This window comes from Pygoscelis adeliae, unplaced genomic scaffold (assembly GCF_000699105.1).
Source record: "Pygoscelis adeliae isolate BGI_AS28 unplaced genomic scaffold, ASM69910v1 Scaffold209, whole genome shotgun sequence".
Classification (NCBI taxonomy): domain Eukaryota; kingdom Metazoa; phylum Chordata; class Aves; order Sphenisciformes; family Spheniscidae; genus Pygoscelis; species Pygoscelis adeliae.
The window spans coordinates 4,414,915-4,432,191 of NW_008825538.1; the positions used below are offsets into that span (position 1 = coordinate 4,414,915).

The 17,277-nt window shown below is 35.8% G+C and overlaps 1 protein-coding gene across 1 annotated transcript in view; it reads right to left on the reverse strand.

The window, feature by feature from the left end:
- Positions 1-705: 705 nt before the first annotated feature.
- RNF212 (ring finger protein 212) overlaps positions 706-17,277 on the reverse strand; it is a 24,110-nt gene continuing 7,538 nt past the window's right edge. The window contains exons 4-12 of the mRNA XM_009331889.1: positions 14,134-14,190; positions 10,878-10,936; positions 8,610-8,674; positions 8,451-8,520; positions 7,605-7,650; positions 6,163-6,226; positions 4,139-4,211; positions 3,154-3,350; positions 706-743 (exon numbers count right to left, since the gene is read on the reverse strand). Of these exons, the coding sequence (XP_009330164.1) occupies positions 706-743; positions 3,154-3,350; positions 4,139-4,211; positions 6,163-6,226; positions 7,605-7,650; positions 8,451-8,520; positions 8,610-8,674; positions 10,878-10,936; positions 14,134-14,190 (669 nt within the window). The remainder of the gene's footprint in view (positions 744-3,153; positions 3,351-4,138; positions 4,212-6,162; positions 6,227-7,604; positions 7,651-8,450; positions 8,521-8,609; positions 8,675-10,877; positions 10,937-14,133; positions 14,191-17,277) is intronic.

Here is a 17,277-nt window from a genome sequence, read left to right on the forward strand (position 1 = left end):
TGGCACCCTTCATTCAGAGTCTCCAACTGCTGTTCCTGTGTGAGAGTAAAGGTAGTCTCCGCTGTGTTTTGTCTCTTCATCCCAGTTCCCTCATTTCATTCCATTTTGGGAAGAAAACATTGCTACCTAAATCAAATGGTAAACTTCTTGGGAGTGTGGAATAGATACTGTATTATGAGCTTGGCAGAGCCTGCTAGAATGTAACATCCCTCAAATCTTACCCCTTTCAATAGTGCAAACAAAAAGTGATCTATTGAGTAAGAACCAAAATTTGGAATTCTGGAATTCAAAACCCATAAATTATTATTTTTTTTTTAGGACTGGGACTCATCTCTAATATTGTACAGGTGCAACCATTTAAAAATAGAGTTCTTCTGCAGATCAGTGCTTTCACAGCAAGAAATGCTCACTGAATATATAATCATGTTTTGTCTTAATACTTAGTTGATAAAGGCTATTTATTTATACAATATATTTTAAGCCAAAATTTCTAAAAACAGCAAGAGGATTTTGTACTCCTGTTTAAAACTACTGTAGATGTTAATCAGCAGGATCACTGATGTTTTAAATACATTATTCATGCTGGATAGTTAGCTGATTTATACCAATTTGACATTTTACAGAAATTTCAAATACTGTGATAGCCAAAGACTGTGTAGGGCTTCTCCAGATGTTTATTGACCAAAACCATTCACAGGAGTTTGCTTATCTTTCTGTTGAATGTCCTCCAAAATTAGTTGATCCTAGAATAAGAATACAAGTACAAATGGAAAAAAAATTAGTAAGACTAAAGGAAAACTTTATTCATGTAAATTATTTTCAGAACTTATTCAAGGAAGAGAGAAAGTGCAAACTATCAAAAATTAAAAATAAAACCCATACATTTTGATGATAACTTTTGTATAGCTCTTTTTATGAATCTAAATATGCTCCTTTGTATTTATATAAAAGTTAGGTTTCTCTTTTTGTAAAAGCATTTTTTGCCATATTCCGATTTCAGCTACACAAGTGAATGTCCAAAGCATTGTTATGCATGAACTGCAATTCACTTGTAAACATATAACTGAAAGACGACTAATAATTAAGTTCAATATAGCTGCTTTTTTTTTAACTTCAATTTCTACTACATTATTTACAGATTCTATCAGGTTCATGCATTATTTCACATGCTATATCACTGTCCAGAAACTCCACAAGAAAAACAATTATGACGTAAGCTTCCACAAGCTATAAGCATTCATAACTTGAGTATGTGTGCATTTCTTAAAATATCTTTATTTTGGTTTCATGATGTTTCATGAACTCAAAACTGCTTGGGATGTGTTAGTCTTGGAATAGAAAGGTCACGTTTATGAATATGGACTGAAAAATGCTTTCTAGCTGAAATAGCCTTTTAATGTAAATAACTAAGATTTCACTTGTGATGTAAACTCTGCAATATGAAGAATTTAGTTTCCAAGATGTGATTGGTCAGGGTGCTAGATAATGTCACCTAGGCTCCCTTTCCCACAAGAGGTTGGACCAGATGATCTTTCAAGGTCCCTTCCAACCTGGGCTGTTCTATGATTCTATGATTCTACAATTCTATGAATTAATCTGCCCCAGTGCAATTCCTACCTACACCCCTCTTGGGCTGGTCTCTATGCAGCTACTTTTGCTAGTTTTACACTGCACTCAACAAATAATACCCTGGACCATCTGCCTTTTTATTGTCACTTGCATGTGTGTGTCTTGACAGCTAGATCTGTAAGAAATGTGAAGTTGAGACAGAAAATTTGGCAAATGAGAGAACAGTACTAGGATTGAAAAAATCATGGGATTGGGAAGATTACTACTGAAGTCTGTGATGGGATAATAGATAATAATAAAAGAAATAAAGTTAATATCATACAGAATATGGGAAAAATGGCCAGCAACAAAGGATCATAATTATCATCTAAGCCTTTCTTCCCAAAATGTGAAGATACAGAACATGTGACAGAGAAGTACAATGAAACAAGTATTTATAAAACATAAAAATAAAAGACTAGAAAATGCTTTTGTCTTCTTTAATTTTCTTCCCATCATTTCCTTATTCTTTGCTTTTTTGTTTGGTCTGTTTGTTATAACTATCCAGAGCGTCTCTTTTCTACTTTTCTTGCTTCACAGGAAAAATAACCTTTACTGTCCTCTCATCTTTTTCCTTTGGCCCATCCTGCTTCCTCTTTTACACTAATATTCTGCATTCTTACCTCCATTCTTCATAAATGCTTTAATATGCTTCCTCTATAGCTTTTGTTCTGTTCCATGCACTGTTCCTGGGCTCCTTTTCTTCTCCCAACCCTTTTAATATCCTCACCTTTTTTTCTATTCCTTAACACATCTTCCTTCTTCTTCTCTGTCTCATCATCTGCTCATTCCCTATCCGTTGTTCATTTTCAGAATGAGTTCACTCATTTTTCATTTCTATTAATATTCCCTAGTTCCTAATAACCAGGTGACTAATACTTCACTTCTTACTCTCAGAATACTGCAGTTTCCTTTTATGTTTCTTTTTTCTCTGCTGGACATAGTGAGATGTCAGCTGTCACCCACTTTCTACAACATGCCATTCAGTCATACAGGTACTGTCTCCCATTCATTCTTTTCATTATAGTCATTTTTTTTTCCTTCTTTTCCATGTGTCAGCTCAACTATTCTGCTTTATTAAAGGACTCTTGCTGACTATCTCAGTCTTGCTATGACTCCCACTGAGTTCACTGCACTTTCTCCACTCATGTTTTAAATTTCTCTACTCCTTACTTGAGATTTGTTCCAAGATTAATTTTTTGCACAATCATTATATGCTTTGCATTATTTAGAACTTTTGTTTTTCTAGAAAACTATTATGGAAATGATTAGATTTAGTCTGTTAAAATATTACTCTGGGATGCAGCAAGAACATATTTTCACCACAGATATTCTATTGCACAGAAGGCTAAGGAAAATCCTGATCATAAACATCAACATTTTTCATATTTTGTTGATAGCCTACTTCCAATTTTGAAATATCACTTTTGTGTTGCTTAATTTATTTCTTATTTACTGTTCTCCAGTAAATAAGCAATAAGCATATGTTATGCTGAAAATTTTTCAGGAAGTGTTAAATGTTGTTATTTTATAAAATATACTTGCCTAAATGTTGTCTTTGCAGAAGTCCAGAGATGGTGATTGGATGTCTTGTTACAGATGGCTGTGGGGAAGGTGATGTAAATGGATACAACTGAGGGGTTCTGAAATCAGAAGTAGCCCATGACCCCCTTCTACTACTTTGTGATCCAGCTGATGATGTAAGTGAACATCCACTATGTGGTAGTCTTATAGGTGTGGATCTGTTAACAAAATGAATTCATGGATATGATTTGAAGCTACTTTCATAGTACAAGAGATTTCAAAAACACTTAAATTCATAGTGCTAATATTTTAATAGAAAATGCTATAAACTTTTGTGTTCTACCTATTCCTTATCAGATTTTTACTTCTTTAGGATTTTCACATATTTTCAAAAGCAGAAGGACAAAATAAATTATATGAAAATCAGAGATGGAAAAAAAATATTTTGTTATACATATTTTAAATTTGTGCTAGGAAGATACATCCGGCTTAATGATTACAGAGAATACGAGTTTACTTTTTCTGGAACCATTTTAAGTTTTTTCTTGATGTTAATAATTCTCACAGCTTGAGACATTTTCAATGTTTAGATTAAAAACCTGAAACACTTGCTACACACTGCATGAAGATGTTCAGGTTATTCAGAGAATAGCTCTTGTGTAGATATTGTGTTGTCATCTCTGATTTTTAGAAGACTTGTAAAGCAGAAACATTGTTGCATTTTCTTGCTATAAAATTACTACCCTTTGTATAAAAGTTCCATGACTATAGATGTCCACTGTTACAGGAACTCAGATTAACTCTGCACATTTTTGAAGAAAGTGATTTCAAAATAAAACCTTCCAACAATAACAAACACATTCATATAGGTGATAGCTAGCCTGCACAATAACATTTCTTCAGATATAGAGTATAACCTTTAAACATACAGATTAATACAGGCCAGACAAGAGACATTTCAGTCTCTCGTAGGAGACGGTAACATCTTGAAAAGGTATTTAATTACCTTGTAGATCCTGCTCTACTATTTTGACTTGACATTATTCCAGATGACTGAGAACAACTGTAGGATACACTACCTGTAAGAATAGAATTTTTGAAAACAGGACCAACTTGAATTACCCGTTTTACTTAAGAGATAACTTTGGAAACAAAGATTAGTACTTTAATTGCATTATTTGGGACAAATTCATGATCGGTTTATTCAAGAATTAAAAATGGTGCACAATTACAATAGACAATGAAAGATAAGGAATTGGCCGACAAAATAAAGTCACCATGTCATTTGAGAAAGGATTAAAATAGCTGTAAAAATTAATAATGTGTTTTTACAATTTAGCACAGACAAGACATTTGCTGAGGCACAAGTTGTCTTCCAGTACCTCTTGCTGGTAGAAGATCCAGCAAAAGTGAAAGCTATCAAAAGTCCTCAGCAGTACTCCAACAGAGGGTAAAGGTGAAAAATTGTTTTTAGTCTCAATAGATTAATCCTACATAGAGCTTAGCAGTCACGAAAACATCATATTGCAGCGTTCCTGCAAATCTTTTTCAAGTTAAACACATATGTTGGCTTCTTTCACCTTCTCTCTAGTCTAATTTATTAGACTATTATTAGACTATCAAGCTAGCTCTGCTGAGGTGCTCCAGTTCTTCAGCTATTCTTTTTTGCCCCATCCATCTCTGAGAAGGAAACTTTCTTTAGTGCACCATTAAATGATTGTTTCTACTTGCCCTTACTTTTGCAAGTACACTTTGATTCATTCAGCTGTGTCCACTGCAAAACTTTATGAGTTGATTCTGAAATGTGCTGAACACGTAACTGTCCTACGTATAATTTTATTATCTAATTAAACATCTGTTTATATTTAGACACAATAAAAAAAAACAGTTAACCGCAACTCTTACTATCTTGTTATCCATAAACTTATAGGCAAGCATGCATTTAGGAAGGATCTGAACATATAAATCAGACATTTTACAATTTAGCACAGACAAGACATTTGCTGAGGCACGAGTTGTATTCCAGTACCTCTTGCTGGAAGAAGATCCAGCAAAAGTGAAAACTATCAAAAGTCCTCAGCAGTACTCCAACAGAGGGTAAAAGTGAAAAAGCAATTTTTGCTCCTTCATTATAATTGCATTTGTCTCTGTTTTGGGACATTTACACCATGTAAAAACAGGAGTGCTAAAAGCTCCTTATGTGACCGGAGATGGATTCTATTAACTGCTGAAGCCAGCTGAAAGACTGCCTGAGAATGGGCTGTTAGAGAAACATGCTGAATGTAAAACCAAGAATGGGAGGGACACATGAACGTTAGACCTGCAGAGCATTAGGAATTCTGGGAAACTACTCACAAATAAACAGTACTCAAGGAGGTTGCACTAACTTCAGTAGGCTGTCCTTCACATCTTATTTACATCAGAGCGCTACCCAAGCTCTGCAACAGCCCAGGAATGAAAGCAAGTACAGGCAGGTAAAATGTCTTATACCCTATTACAGTGATATGGTGGGGAAAAAAAAAAATCACCTTTCTAAAGAAATTCTTGATCTCAACTTAATTACCTCACTTTTGTTATGAAATACTTTTGTAACTTCCATTTAGTTTCCCCCCTTTTCCTCATGCGATTTTTAACATGACATTATGGACAATGTTAATCTCTGGTAACTATAAACAAATATAATTATGAAGGTTAACAGAGGGTCAATGACATATATCGCAAGTATGCCTGTTCTGTTCAACCATACACATCATTACAGTATTTTCTTTGCAACTGTTGACTATGATTGCTCAGCAAAAATAATTTTGGTTACAAGTAATTATTCACAGAACAGAGTAGGTCAGTACTAGGAAGACTTATTTCATTCTTCATTTTTAACCATTTCCCATCTGTTGGATTGATGTGGTAAGTTCCTTACACCTCAACACAATTCAAGTTTGCTCAGTAAATTGCTAATGTATGGATTTTAATTTATTAATCCTCTTAATGTAATAAAAATGTTATCCAGTTACAAACTTTATTTTTACTCACCCATACGTCCATCTTGCGGTGGAGTTATTAATGATAACCTTGTTGGACCGGTCGGTGTCTCAAGCTAAATGAATGGCAAGGTGTTAATTACAGTGTAGTAAGTATGTTAATTATTATGGTATTTTAAGCAACAGTGTTACATTTTTGAGGTCTATAAAGCCTGCAGATTTCTGGCGGTCTTCGCTGCCAGTTTTGTTCATAGCACTAAAATGCAAAGCCTCAGAATTAAGTTACTATTTTTGAGAGCTTTACAGTGTGGGGGGGTGGAAGTACATGCATTTTAGTTTTATTGCAAGAAGTCCTCTCTGTCACATTCAGATAAGAAAAATATCAGACACTTACATCATTTTCTGTGCTGAGATTCCATTCTTAAGCTACCATCTGTTCCTGGAGGTTACCTCTCCTAATCAGAACACTAATACAGTGAAAAACTCCTGCCTTCATTCTCATCTTAGACATGTCATTCAAAGCTTGCAATTCCCTACTCAAATATCAGGTTCCAACACTGCTTTCAGACCATTGAATTCTACACCTAGCTTTTTCTTAACATGTGAAGATACTATAAACACATTGATGCCCCTGAGCATAGACAGAAGGAAGATCACCTGGTCAAGCAGCAAACAAAATTGTTTATGAAAGGTGAAAGACAATGACTGGCTTGATTTGTGGCTTACAAAAAACCTTTCATCCATCATAAATGAAATTTCAAGAATTTTTTTACAATCACTGTGGTGTGAAGTTGAGTGCCAAGTGATTCACCTCTTGTAATGTCAGACATCTGTAATGACAGCATTTACATCCAGCCTGATCACCTGAAATTCCCTTTATGGTCAAGGAGGAGAAACAGGAATGAGACCAATAAATGTCCTTTAGAATGAGATGAATCACACATACTAATCCACAGGTTATACCTATGGATATAGGTCTATCTATGGATACAACCAATCCATAGGTTACAAAGGAAACCCGGAGATGCTAGCATAGATCTGCACTGCAGACATCTACATGAGGTCTGGTGAAGGTGGAAATCTTTCATATATTTCCATTCCTTATTAGAACTTAAATTTAATTGCAACTCTCAGTTTCATGCATTAGCAACATTTATTTTGGAAACAGTTATAACATTTTTATAATATAAACATATTGAGATTTCAAGAATTTGCCCTTTAATTTAGCATCAGAAGTTTAAAAGCCTGTATATGGCATGTGGAGAATATAATTCCAGAAATAAATGCTGTGATTTATTTCCCTTTGGTTCCTTCTTGGGGAGCTTCTGACTTCTACTAAGCATCAAGCATAGCTGAAATCAGCATGTACATAAGAATTGTTTGAATGGGGGGGGATCCTATTTTTTGCAGTACTAACAGAGTAGGAGAAATCAAAAGCATATCTATGTATATATACATATATATAAAAACATATATACAAAAAAAACCACTTACTTTCCTCATTGGTGAAGGTACAGGATCAATCTCCATTGACTCCATTCTTATAACAAAGGTCCAAATAAGTATGACATTGTAATAAAAATAACACATTCATTATAATGACTAAACTTACGTTATATTCTCAAGTTAAATGTTACTAATAATGGAAAAGCATAACACATATGAGTATTTAGGACTTGTTCCAAAACCCACTAGCAGTAAGAAAAATCTATTAATTGATTCTGAGCTTTGGTTTAGACATTTACAGAGAAAGTTTTTTTATGATTAGCATTGTTATTGTTGTATTTAAGTCAGAATAAATATGCATATTTATGTATTTGTCACTTGTTTCCAAAACAAGGACATTCTGAAATTTTATTTTTTATAAAAAATAAAGTCACAGTCACAGGTATAGAAAGCTTTTAGCTTGAGCAAGCTGTATGTTCGATTTATTTAAAATTTCATGAGCCTTACCGGTGTTCATCCCATCTAACTTTAGTCAACTACAATGTACATAGAGGTGTCTGTACAAGTCATTTAGAAACCTACAGTCAATGGGAAGAGCTCCTCACCAATTAATCAATCTATCTATACAGAAAGTCTTTAGAATAAGGTGCATCATGCCTTAAGAGTTTTTTCCAGTGAGTACAAAGGCAATCTATACAAGTAGTTATTATGTATGCTTGGATAGCAAAGACCCTCCCCGGTTCTTTCATACTTACACAGTTTGCAGAAACAAAGCACAAAATCAGAAAATATACTTATTTTAAACTCACTACAAAAAAAATGGCTTTGTGTATAAAATATCAGCATGTTGTCATTGTTAAGATTTTTGTTGAAAATTAATGGATTTGTACCTACATTTCAGAAGTGGAAGGTTGACTAGGATGAAGAGAACATGAAGAGTAACCATTCTGTTTCCTTGAAGGAACTAAAGTCATTAATAAATTTATTATTAGAACATAGCTATATCCAGTGATATGTATTCCGTAGTCAGTATCTTAAACCAACACTTCTTACTGGAAAGTGGATTTCTACTTGTACTGGAAAATGGTAGTTGTGTCGTTTGTTCAGGAGGTTTCATACTAAAGGGGACACAGAAGAAACAACAGATATAAACTGAAAGCTGATTTTATTAGTTCATTTGTCTAACTGGTCTATAAAGCATAACATGAAAGCATTTTACCCATCAATAGCTGGTTTAAACATTACACTATTTGCCATGAAGCAGAAGCAGCAATATGTTTGATAAACTATTAACATCTTCTCTATACCGTAATGTCTGTATCAGTCATTACATGCACAACAATATCAATTTAGGATAACATTATGGCAGAGTACTTTATGGAACAACGGATGTTAAAATACAACTACAGTTGAGTCAAAAATCTTCATTTCAATGTATACATTTCCCAAACTTTAAAAAATCTAGTTATCAAAAGAAATGTTGGCATATTTATGCTATTCACAGGCAGCTATGTAAAACTGATACCTTTGCCTATAACCATACATAGGAGGAATATGTCTACTGGGCATGTGAGGAGAAGCCCTAGGTCACACTCTTGGTAGAACTCTGACAAATCTGAAATTCAGCAAGAACTCTGTATTTGGTATAACCAAGATGCTATTTATTTGAGATGCAGACAAGGAAGAAGAGGCAGTGGATACTATGATAATCCACCGCGTAGCTAGTTTCCTTTAAACGGTTTTTCTTTCAGTTATATTACACCAAGGAGCGTAAGAGAGCATAATACTGTATTATGTGCACGTCAGAGTCAAAAGCAAGTCTATACTGATAAAACAGAAAAGGAATAAAGATCAACAAAATTTTGCAATTAAATTGCTGGCTTCATGAACTGGCTTATTAAGGAGATTTCACCATCCTTGGTGCTGATGGTATTTGGTGATACCATATATACCACATATGGTATATCGTACCATATATGATGGTATTCATGAAGTGACATTCGTGACGGGCTTCTCTCAAGAAGATGGATCTATAGGGAGAAGTACATTGTAACTATACACTAAGTACCCTTAATACCTATGTTCACTATAAGGGAAAAGCAGACCAAGCCTGTTAGGTTTTTTTCCCAGTAGTTTTTGAAATCTTAGAAAATGGGAAGGATAAAATAGGGCATGGAAACAAATGGAAAATGTAATAATTTCACCATAAGTGGATCGCAGTAGATCAGTCTGATATCTTTTTTGTTTTGTTTTCTATTCTGGTAAGCAGATTTTTTTAAACAGTAGTAAGATAGTACAGTTTTCCGCGTTAATTCAATTTAAACATTAGAGTGCTGTATAGGCCATGTGGACTTTAAAGCAGAGATAAGAGCAATTAAATCAGGTAAGTATACCATAAATAATACTAAAAGGCAAACAACAACAAAAAAGGGTGAAGAGAGTGCAGAAATGTTATTAGTGATGATCCCTTCAGTTTAATCTTGCAACTGATCCTGTTTAATATATGCTCTAATGATTCAGGGATAGCCCACAGTTTGTGAAATCTGAAGACAGAAAGTTCTGAAGATAGAAAGTTACATCAATATTGAGGAGAACTACATAATGATTTAAAAAAATGTGATATTTTCAAACAAATAATCGAAATAAAATGTAATGAAATGAAAAGTAATAGCATAAAGTGCACTTAGGGATCAATAAGGTCTTTGGCTTTAAGTTGGAAATAAATAAGATGAAAAGATTAAGGTGTATCAGTCAATGAGCAGGGAGATAACGAGCTAACTCTTGGCTATCTCTTTGATGCATTTGTGAAAAAAGACTAATTTAAGATGAGTCAAGAACTTGATTTTTACTAGAAACAGAGAAGATGAGAATCGCATTACAAAACTCTGGTAATTTTGCCAATTGGTTAGATACTAGGGAAGCTACCATGGTACTTTCCAGGCTGATGGTGGAAAGCCCATTGAAAAAACCACAAACTTGTTCATGTAAATGCAAATAAAAATTTTATAACTGAATATCTATATGATGTTCAATTCATCATAAAAAATAGACATTGCTAAAAATTCATTTTAACTACTGACTTGAATTTAAAAATAAAAGGATTCCTTCCTGACAGGCTTGATTAATGTGAAGAAAATTGACCTGATGACAGAAATCACTGTTCATTTATTTCTGTAAAAATATCCTGCTTCTATTTATACAACACAATATATGAGAAAGGCAAACAAAGCATGACTTTTTTTTGTTGTTTTCAATTAGACTTACTGTTGTCTGATTACAAAGACTATTTCTCATTTACTTTTGCTGCATTAAACCTCTTACCATTGTATCTGATGCATCTGTTGTGTTACTTTCTTGAGAGATTCTTCCAACTTTACCGTCTGTGAGATAATCATAGATTTAAACAAAATCTATCTGTGTGATATACAACTTCACTTTCATTTCAACTAGTATTCTAAAGTGTTGAAAGACTGTTTTCTATTGGTTTTAATCTTAGATATGATTGCTATTCCAGATTTATTGGGGCAAGACTATAGCTGTTACATGGATCCATTAAACAGTCAGTCTGAAAAAGATACGCTTCTTTTTGGCAGTTACAGACTTAGTTTCATTACCTTTTGTTGAGAAGTGTGCTGTAATATTGGATAAATGAATACTGAGAAAAGTGCTTAAAAATATTTTGCTTTTATTTTTCTTCCTCTTTTCTATATCTGATATAAAAGTTATGTTGCATTTAATATGGAATTATCTGGAAAGTTACCAATAATTGTACAAAATACCAAATACCATGTTCCCATATTTCTCATTTCAGATTCAAAATTTATTCAGTTCTTTGCAGTATCTATTTGTAATAAGCTTATGTGAAGAGTATTTCCTATTATGTTCTAGGCATAACCAAAAATATTAAAGAATGTTATGAGCTTGCAAAATTGAAGAACATTAAGGTCAAGAACATTAGGTCAGCTCCCTAGTATGTGTATTTTTTACAGTCTTTCATTACAGGATCATACCTTATATTTTATAGAGGATGTAAAAACTTACTCAATAGCCTCAATACTGCATCTTTATTTTATCCTTAATTTCCATTGTGTGACCTTAGTCCTTCATTACTTCACATTATTCATATTTTTATTTGAAGACAAATTATGAATTTTCTTGTTAATTTTTCATGCTTCTCCTCACAATATTATTTGAATTCTTTAATAACATTACTTGATATACCTTTATAAAATCATACTGTTTGTGGGAGATACTATGGTGTTTTTGCAGATGTGAAACTTTGCAAAACAGATTAAAGACAAAATGTAATTTACATAAGATCTGATCTTTTGTATTCTTCTTTTTTCTTTTTCCTAATGAGAGCTAGGTTTGATTAAGAAAGTGACCAGTACAGATGTCAGGAACAATGTTCTTTACCCTGTCACTCTGTGGGACAGGATCATTTTAAGTCTAATATGCCTTAAAGAAGGTGAATAACTATTTGGTTTTCAATATCTTTGGGTCCTAGCACAACATGGGGTCTAGACTTGCCAGGAATACGGACATCAGGTGCCCACACCAAATGCCATCATCTGCACCCCACTATCTGTACAACTCTCAGAAACAGCAACAAAAACGCTTTTATCAAGGTCATGAGAGCTGTTGGTTGACAGTGACAAGGATGACAGACTAGAAACAAGGAAGGGGACCACAAACAAGATAGCCAATAATGAGAACCCCATTGTGAATTTCCTTATGCAGTACTCCGCCTTCCCCAAAGGCCAGGACCTGCAGAGTGGAGGGTGGCAGGAAGAAGCACTCGTGTCAAAGGGTAGATTTGTGCTTCCTCACCTCCCCATTGCCATTTGCCAAACTGTTTATATGTAAACACATACTTTTCCCACTCACCTTCATCTCAAAGCCAGTGGCAGGAAGACTCAGACGGAGATTATAACCCCGAGCGTGAGCATCTACTCCCACTCTCTCAACCTGTGTGCCTCTGCCTGCTGTGATCTAGCCTTCCCCAGCTCCTTCAGACTCCCTCCCAGTAGCCCTGAAAGAGGGAGCATTGCTAACTGAAACTCACAGGAAGGAGACAGGTATATCATTGCACAGGGAAACTCTTCTCTTCCTTGCTCACCTCAGCCTCACTGTCAAACCATTTCTGCACTGAAACAGCCTCACCAGTGCTAGCCATAGCTGCACATAGGGTATTTAAGACAAGCAGCCTCTTCTGACCCTGATCCAACGCAAGCAGTTTTAAAATACTAACAAATACGTAGAATGGACAAAACAACAACAAAACCACCCAAAACAGTGTGCCATTGAAATAGCAACCAACTAAACCTTCAGCTGTTTCTGTACTGTCACCTAAACACGTTCCTTAGGTCAAGCAGTGTCCTTGAGTACTTCACAATGACTGTTAAATGAATATCTCAACAGTAAATAACTTAGAAATTTACCATCAAAAAGTATCAAAACTCTGCACAGATTCTTTGGAGATAACATTTCTACTTATGCAAAATTCTATATTAAGAGCTTTATTTTACTTTGCCTACAGGTTTCAGTTTTACCATCTGGAGTCAGTACAATAGATTAGAAGGGGGCATAAAATCAGGATTCCTCCATGGCCTAGCTTTGAAAGCAGAAGGACAGGACCTTGAAAGAACTACACACTCCACAGTACACTAGGACTGATCCCAAAATGCAGTCATGGGAAACATGGGAGAATGGGCCATAAAACACCTAAGTTGCCAAGCTGTTCTATCATGAGAACCATGTCAGATACTCTCTTCACACACCAGTTGGCCAGCTATACGGGTTTGCCTCTGTCATTCCGAGAATGGGTCATAAAACACTTAAGTTTCCAAGCTGTTCTATCATGAGAACCATATCAGATACTCTCCTCACACACGCAATGGCCAGTTGGCCAGCTATACGGGTTTGCCTCTGTCATTCCAGACATAGGGCATACATGGGTTGATTCACCAGTATTGCCAAGTAGCTTTAAGTAATATACTTGGCCATGTCCTTAGAAATGAATGAAACGGCCAACTATTTTATCAAATATTTAGAAGTAGCTGAGAAATGAAAAAGAAATCTTCTTTCCAACCGACAGAGGAAGAAGCATTGTCACAAATTGTGTACCTGTTCTCCACAGAATAATTAATTATCTTCTTCTTCCCATTGAGCTATCCCTAACTCAGGGTACTAGCCCTTAGTCTGACAAACATTTAGTTTGTCAGCCCTAGTCGTCTTTTCCTCTAGGCTTATCGTCTGAGTACCAATCTCTCCCCACCTCTTCGCTTTTCTCCTCCATGCAGTGAATTTGTTTCTTCTCTCCCTGTCCTTTGACTCTCAATTTAATCTCAGTCACCCCACAATAAAAATCTGGTTTATTAAATAATAGTAATCATATTTAATAAAGTCCTCACAGATTTTAAACAATTAAAAACTGGTATTTATAATGACAGAAATGAGGCAATCCTGATAAATTATTCTAAGTATTCCAATAAAAAGTGAAAATATTTTCTAAAAATAAACCAAAGTAACAAGGCAAACATAAACAAAAAAATAAGAAAAGCACAATTAGAGTTACCTTTTGTCTGTGGTATGCTAATAAATGTTTACGATGTTTTTCTTGAAATTCTGAAATCTAAAAATAAATACAGTTATATTAAGCTTCACCTAATTACATTTATGCAACCTCAGCAAAAAGGTGATGGAGAGGAACTACTTCACAGTATTCAAATTTTTCTATATTTTAATAAGTATTTAACATATCTTCTTTAAATCCTCTCTAACAAAATATTCCAAGTTATTATCACTGACAAAGTCTTATAAAGTTTATTTAATCTAGTATGACCTACCCTAGAGTTGGTAGATTTATTTCAATAAATTTATATTTTAACACTATGTTCAATTACAACGTAAAGACATTGGAAAGCCAGTTTAGCTGTGGTGTTTCTTATTCATTAGTGCTAAGCAAACACATAAAATTAATGGCAACATAAAAAGTAATGTGTCTTACTGGCAATTATAACTTGCCTTGTAAAAATACACTTTTAATTAAAAAATAATTGTTAGACACTGTCTGGTGGTGCGTAAGCACTTCTTGTGTCCAAATGAGGATCATAAACCATGACAGGTTAAAAGTAAAAACATACAAGGTAGGCAAGACAAGAGTTTGAGGAACAAATTACAATAGGCAATAACTTACTAATAAATCTTTCTTCTCACATGCACAAAAACTGCCAGAAAATGTGTAGGGATAGAGACAACCAAGAAGAAACACTCAGAGAAGTTAAATCCATAGTGGAGTATGTAATTGAAATGGTTATTTTATTCACTGTAGAAGAGCCTGGGAGGTTCCCACTGGATACTCATCAAAGGATCAGAAGTGTCTTCAGAAGAACTGATGGAAGAAACAGCCACTCGGAAAGTAATGGCTCTGAGCTGCCTCCCACCACTCAGAAATGAGGTCTTGGGTCTATAAAGGAGAAATCTGTGAAAATGTCAATTCAGTGCTCAGTACCAGTCAAAAAAGTAAATCAGATCTTAGAAGCGGTTAAAAAAGGAGTATAGTAAGGAACATCATTATTCCACTTCAAAAAACATGTTACTATACCCTGAGCCTGCTTAGCATATCAGAAACGAAATAGTAGGTCTGGAAATAGTTCCAATTGATCAGAAGTATGTAAGAGTTTCAGTAAAAGAATGACCACATAGAGTATGAGTCTTCATGGCTGAAAAAAAGACAGCTGAAGAAGGGATGTGTTAGCAGTCTAAAACTAATGATTAGCACAGATGGAGCGCATGGGAATGGTTACTTTTTCCTCTAGAATGGGATTCAAGAGTATCAAATGAAACTAGCAGGTAGCTGGTTAAAACCTGAAAAAGGAAGTCATCATCACACAGTGTATAACCTGTGGACCTCCCTTCCATAGTATGTGATAGATGCTCAATATTCAGAAAACAACTTGATAATTACACGGGGAAAAATATCCACCAAAAGCTTTTGAATGCAAAGGCACCAACCCCACCTTGAGAAATCCCTGTGCCACAAGCTGTTGAAAGCTAGGAGGCTGTTCTGAAGACATATCACTACATGGCAGCCTTGCTCTCATATGCTTTCCTAAGCACCCGCTGTTGTGACAGGATATTAGATTAGATAAACCTCTGCCCTAACAGAGCACAAGCTGCTCTTATGTCTTTTGATGCTGGTAGAAGTTCTGAACATACCTTAATGCCTTAATTATACTTCAATATGTTTCCCATGGGTTATCTCAGGCTATAGAAAACCCACCTTAGCCTTTTGAGATCGTGTCCATTTTTTCCTTTCTTTGACACATTACAGAAGTTTGTATTCCCATGTGATTGGTGGGATAGCTGTCTGGATTTGTTCAGTTTACAGAATAGCTGCTGATCATCGTACATGCTGTTAAAAAGTGTGTATGGAAGGACGGAGGAAGGCTTCTTGTTTACTTTGTGTCACCTATGTATCTTAGGAGGAGGAGTGCTGAGGAAAGGGACCACGCTTAGCTTCGGAGAAGTTTGTGAAGCATGGAGTAGAGCAAATGTGAATCCATAATCACCATTAAAGAAAGCAGGTGATCTTCCCTGGGTTACTTTTCTGCTGGATCAGCAAGCTCAGCACAAGACCAAACAAGTACCAGCCCAAGGAAGATGAGAATACACAATGAAGGTTGCAGGTGGGTTTAGGATGTACTACTACAGTTCAGCCTAGAGTGGTTGAAACTGCCACTGAAATGCTCAGTAAGAGGGACAAGGACAATGACAAGTCCCAAAGCCAAGCTGAAGAGATACAGAAAATGAGGAGGCAATGGGAGTTTATATGTATTCATTTAACCCAGACAGCTACTGAAGTTCTGGACTGGAAACTAAGCCTGAAGGAAGGCATCCTGCCCAGAGTTTAGAGAAGGCAGGGAGGAAATTTACCGTGAAATATTTTATTGCATCTGTCTGAAAAAAGCAGACCTGTTTTGGTTTTTTGGGGGTTTTTTTTAGGAATTATATTGTTCTTATTTTTAATCATAGAGTCATAGAATCGTTTAGGTTGGAAAAGACCTTTAAGATCATCGAGTCCAACTGTTAGCCTAGCACTGCCAGCTCCACCACTGAACCATGTCCCTAAGCACCACGTCTACACGTCTTTTAAATACCTCCAGGAATGGTGACTCAACCACTTCCCTGGGCAGCCTGGTCCAATGTTTAACCACTCTTTCAGCAAAGAAATTTTTCCTCATGTCCAATCTAAACCTCCCCTGGCGCAACTTGAGGCCATTTCCCCTCACCCTATCACTTGTTACTTGGGAGAAGAGACCAACACCCACCTCGCTACAACCTCCTTTCAGGTAGTTGTAGAGCAATAAGGTCTCCCCTCAGCCTCCTTTTCTCCAGGCTAAACAACACCAGTTCCCTCAGCCGCTCCTCATCAGACTTGTGCTCTAGACCCCCCACCAGCTTTGTTACCCTTCTTTGGACACACTCCAGCACCTCAATGTCCTTCTTGTAGTGAGGGGCCCAAAACTGAACACAGTATTCGAGGTGCGGCCTCACCAGTGCCGAGTACAGGGGCACAATCACTTCCCTGGTCCTGCTGGCCACACTAGTTCTGATACAAGCCAGGATGCCATTGGCCTCCTTGGCCACCTGGGCACACTGCCGGCTCATGTTCAGCCGGCTGTCGACCAGCACCCCCAGGTCCTTTTCCGCCAGGCAG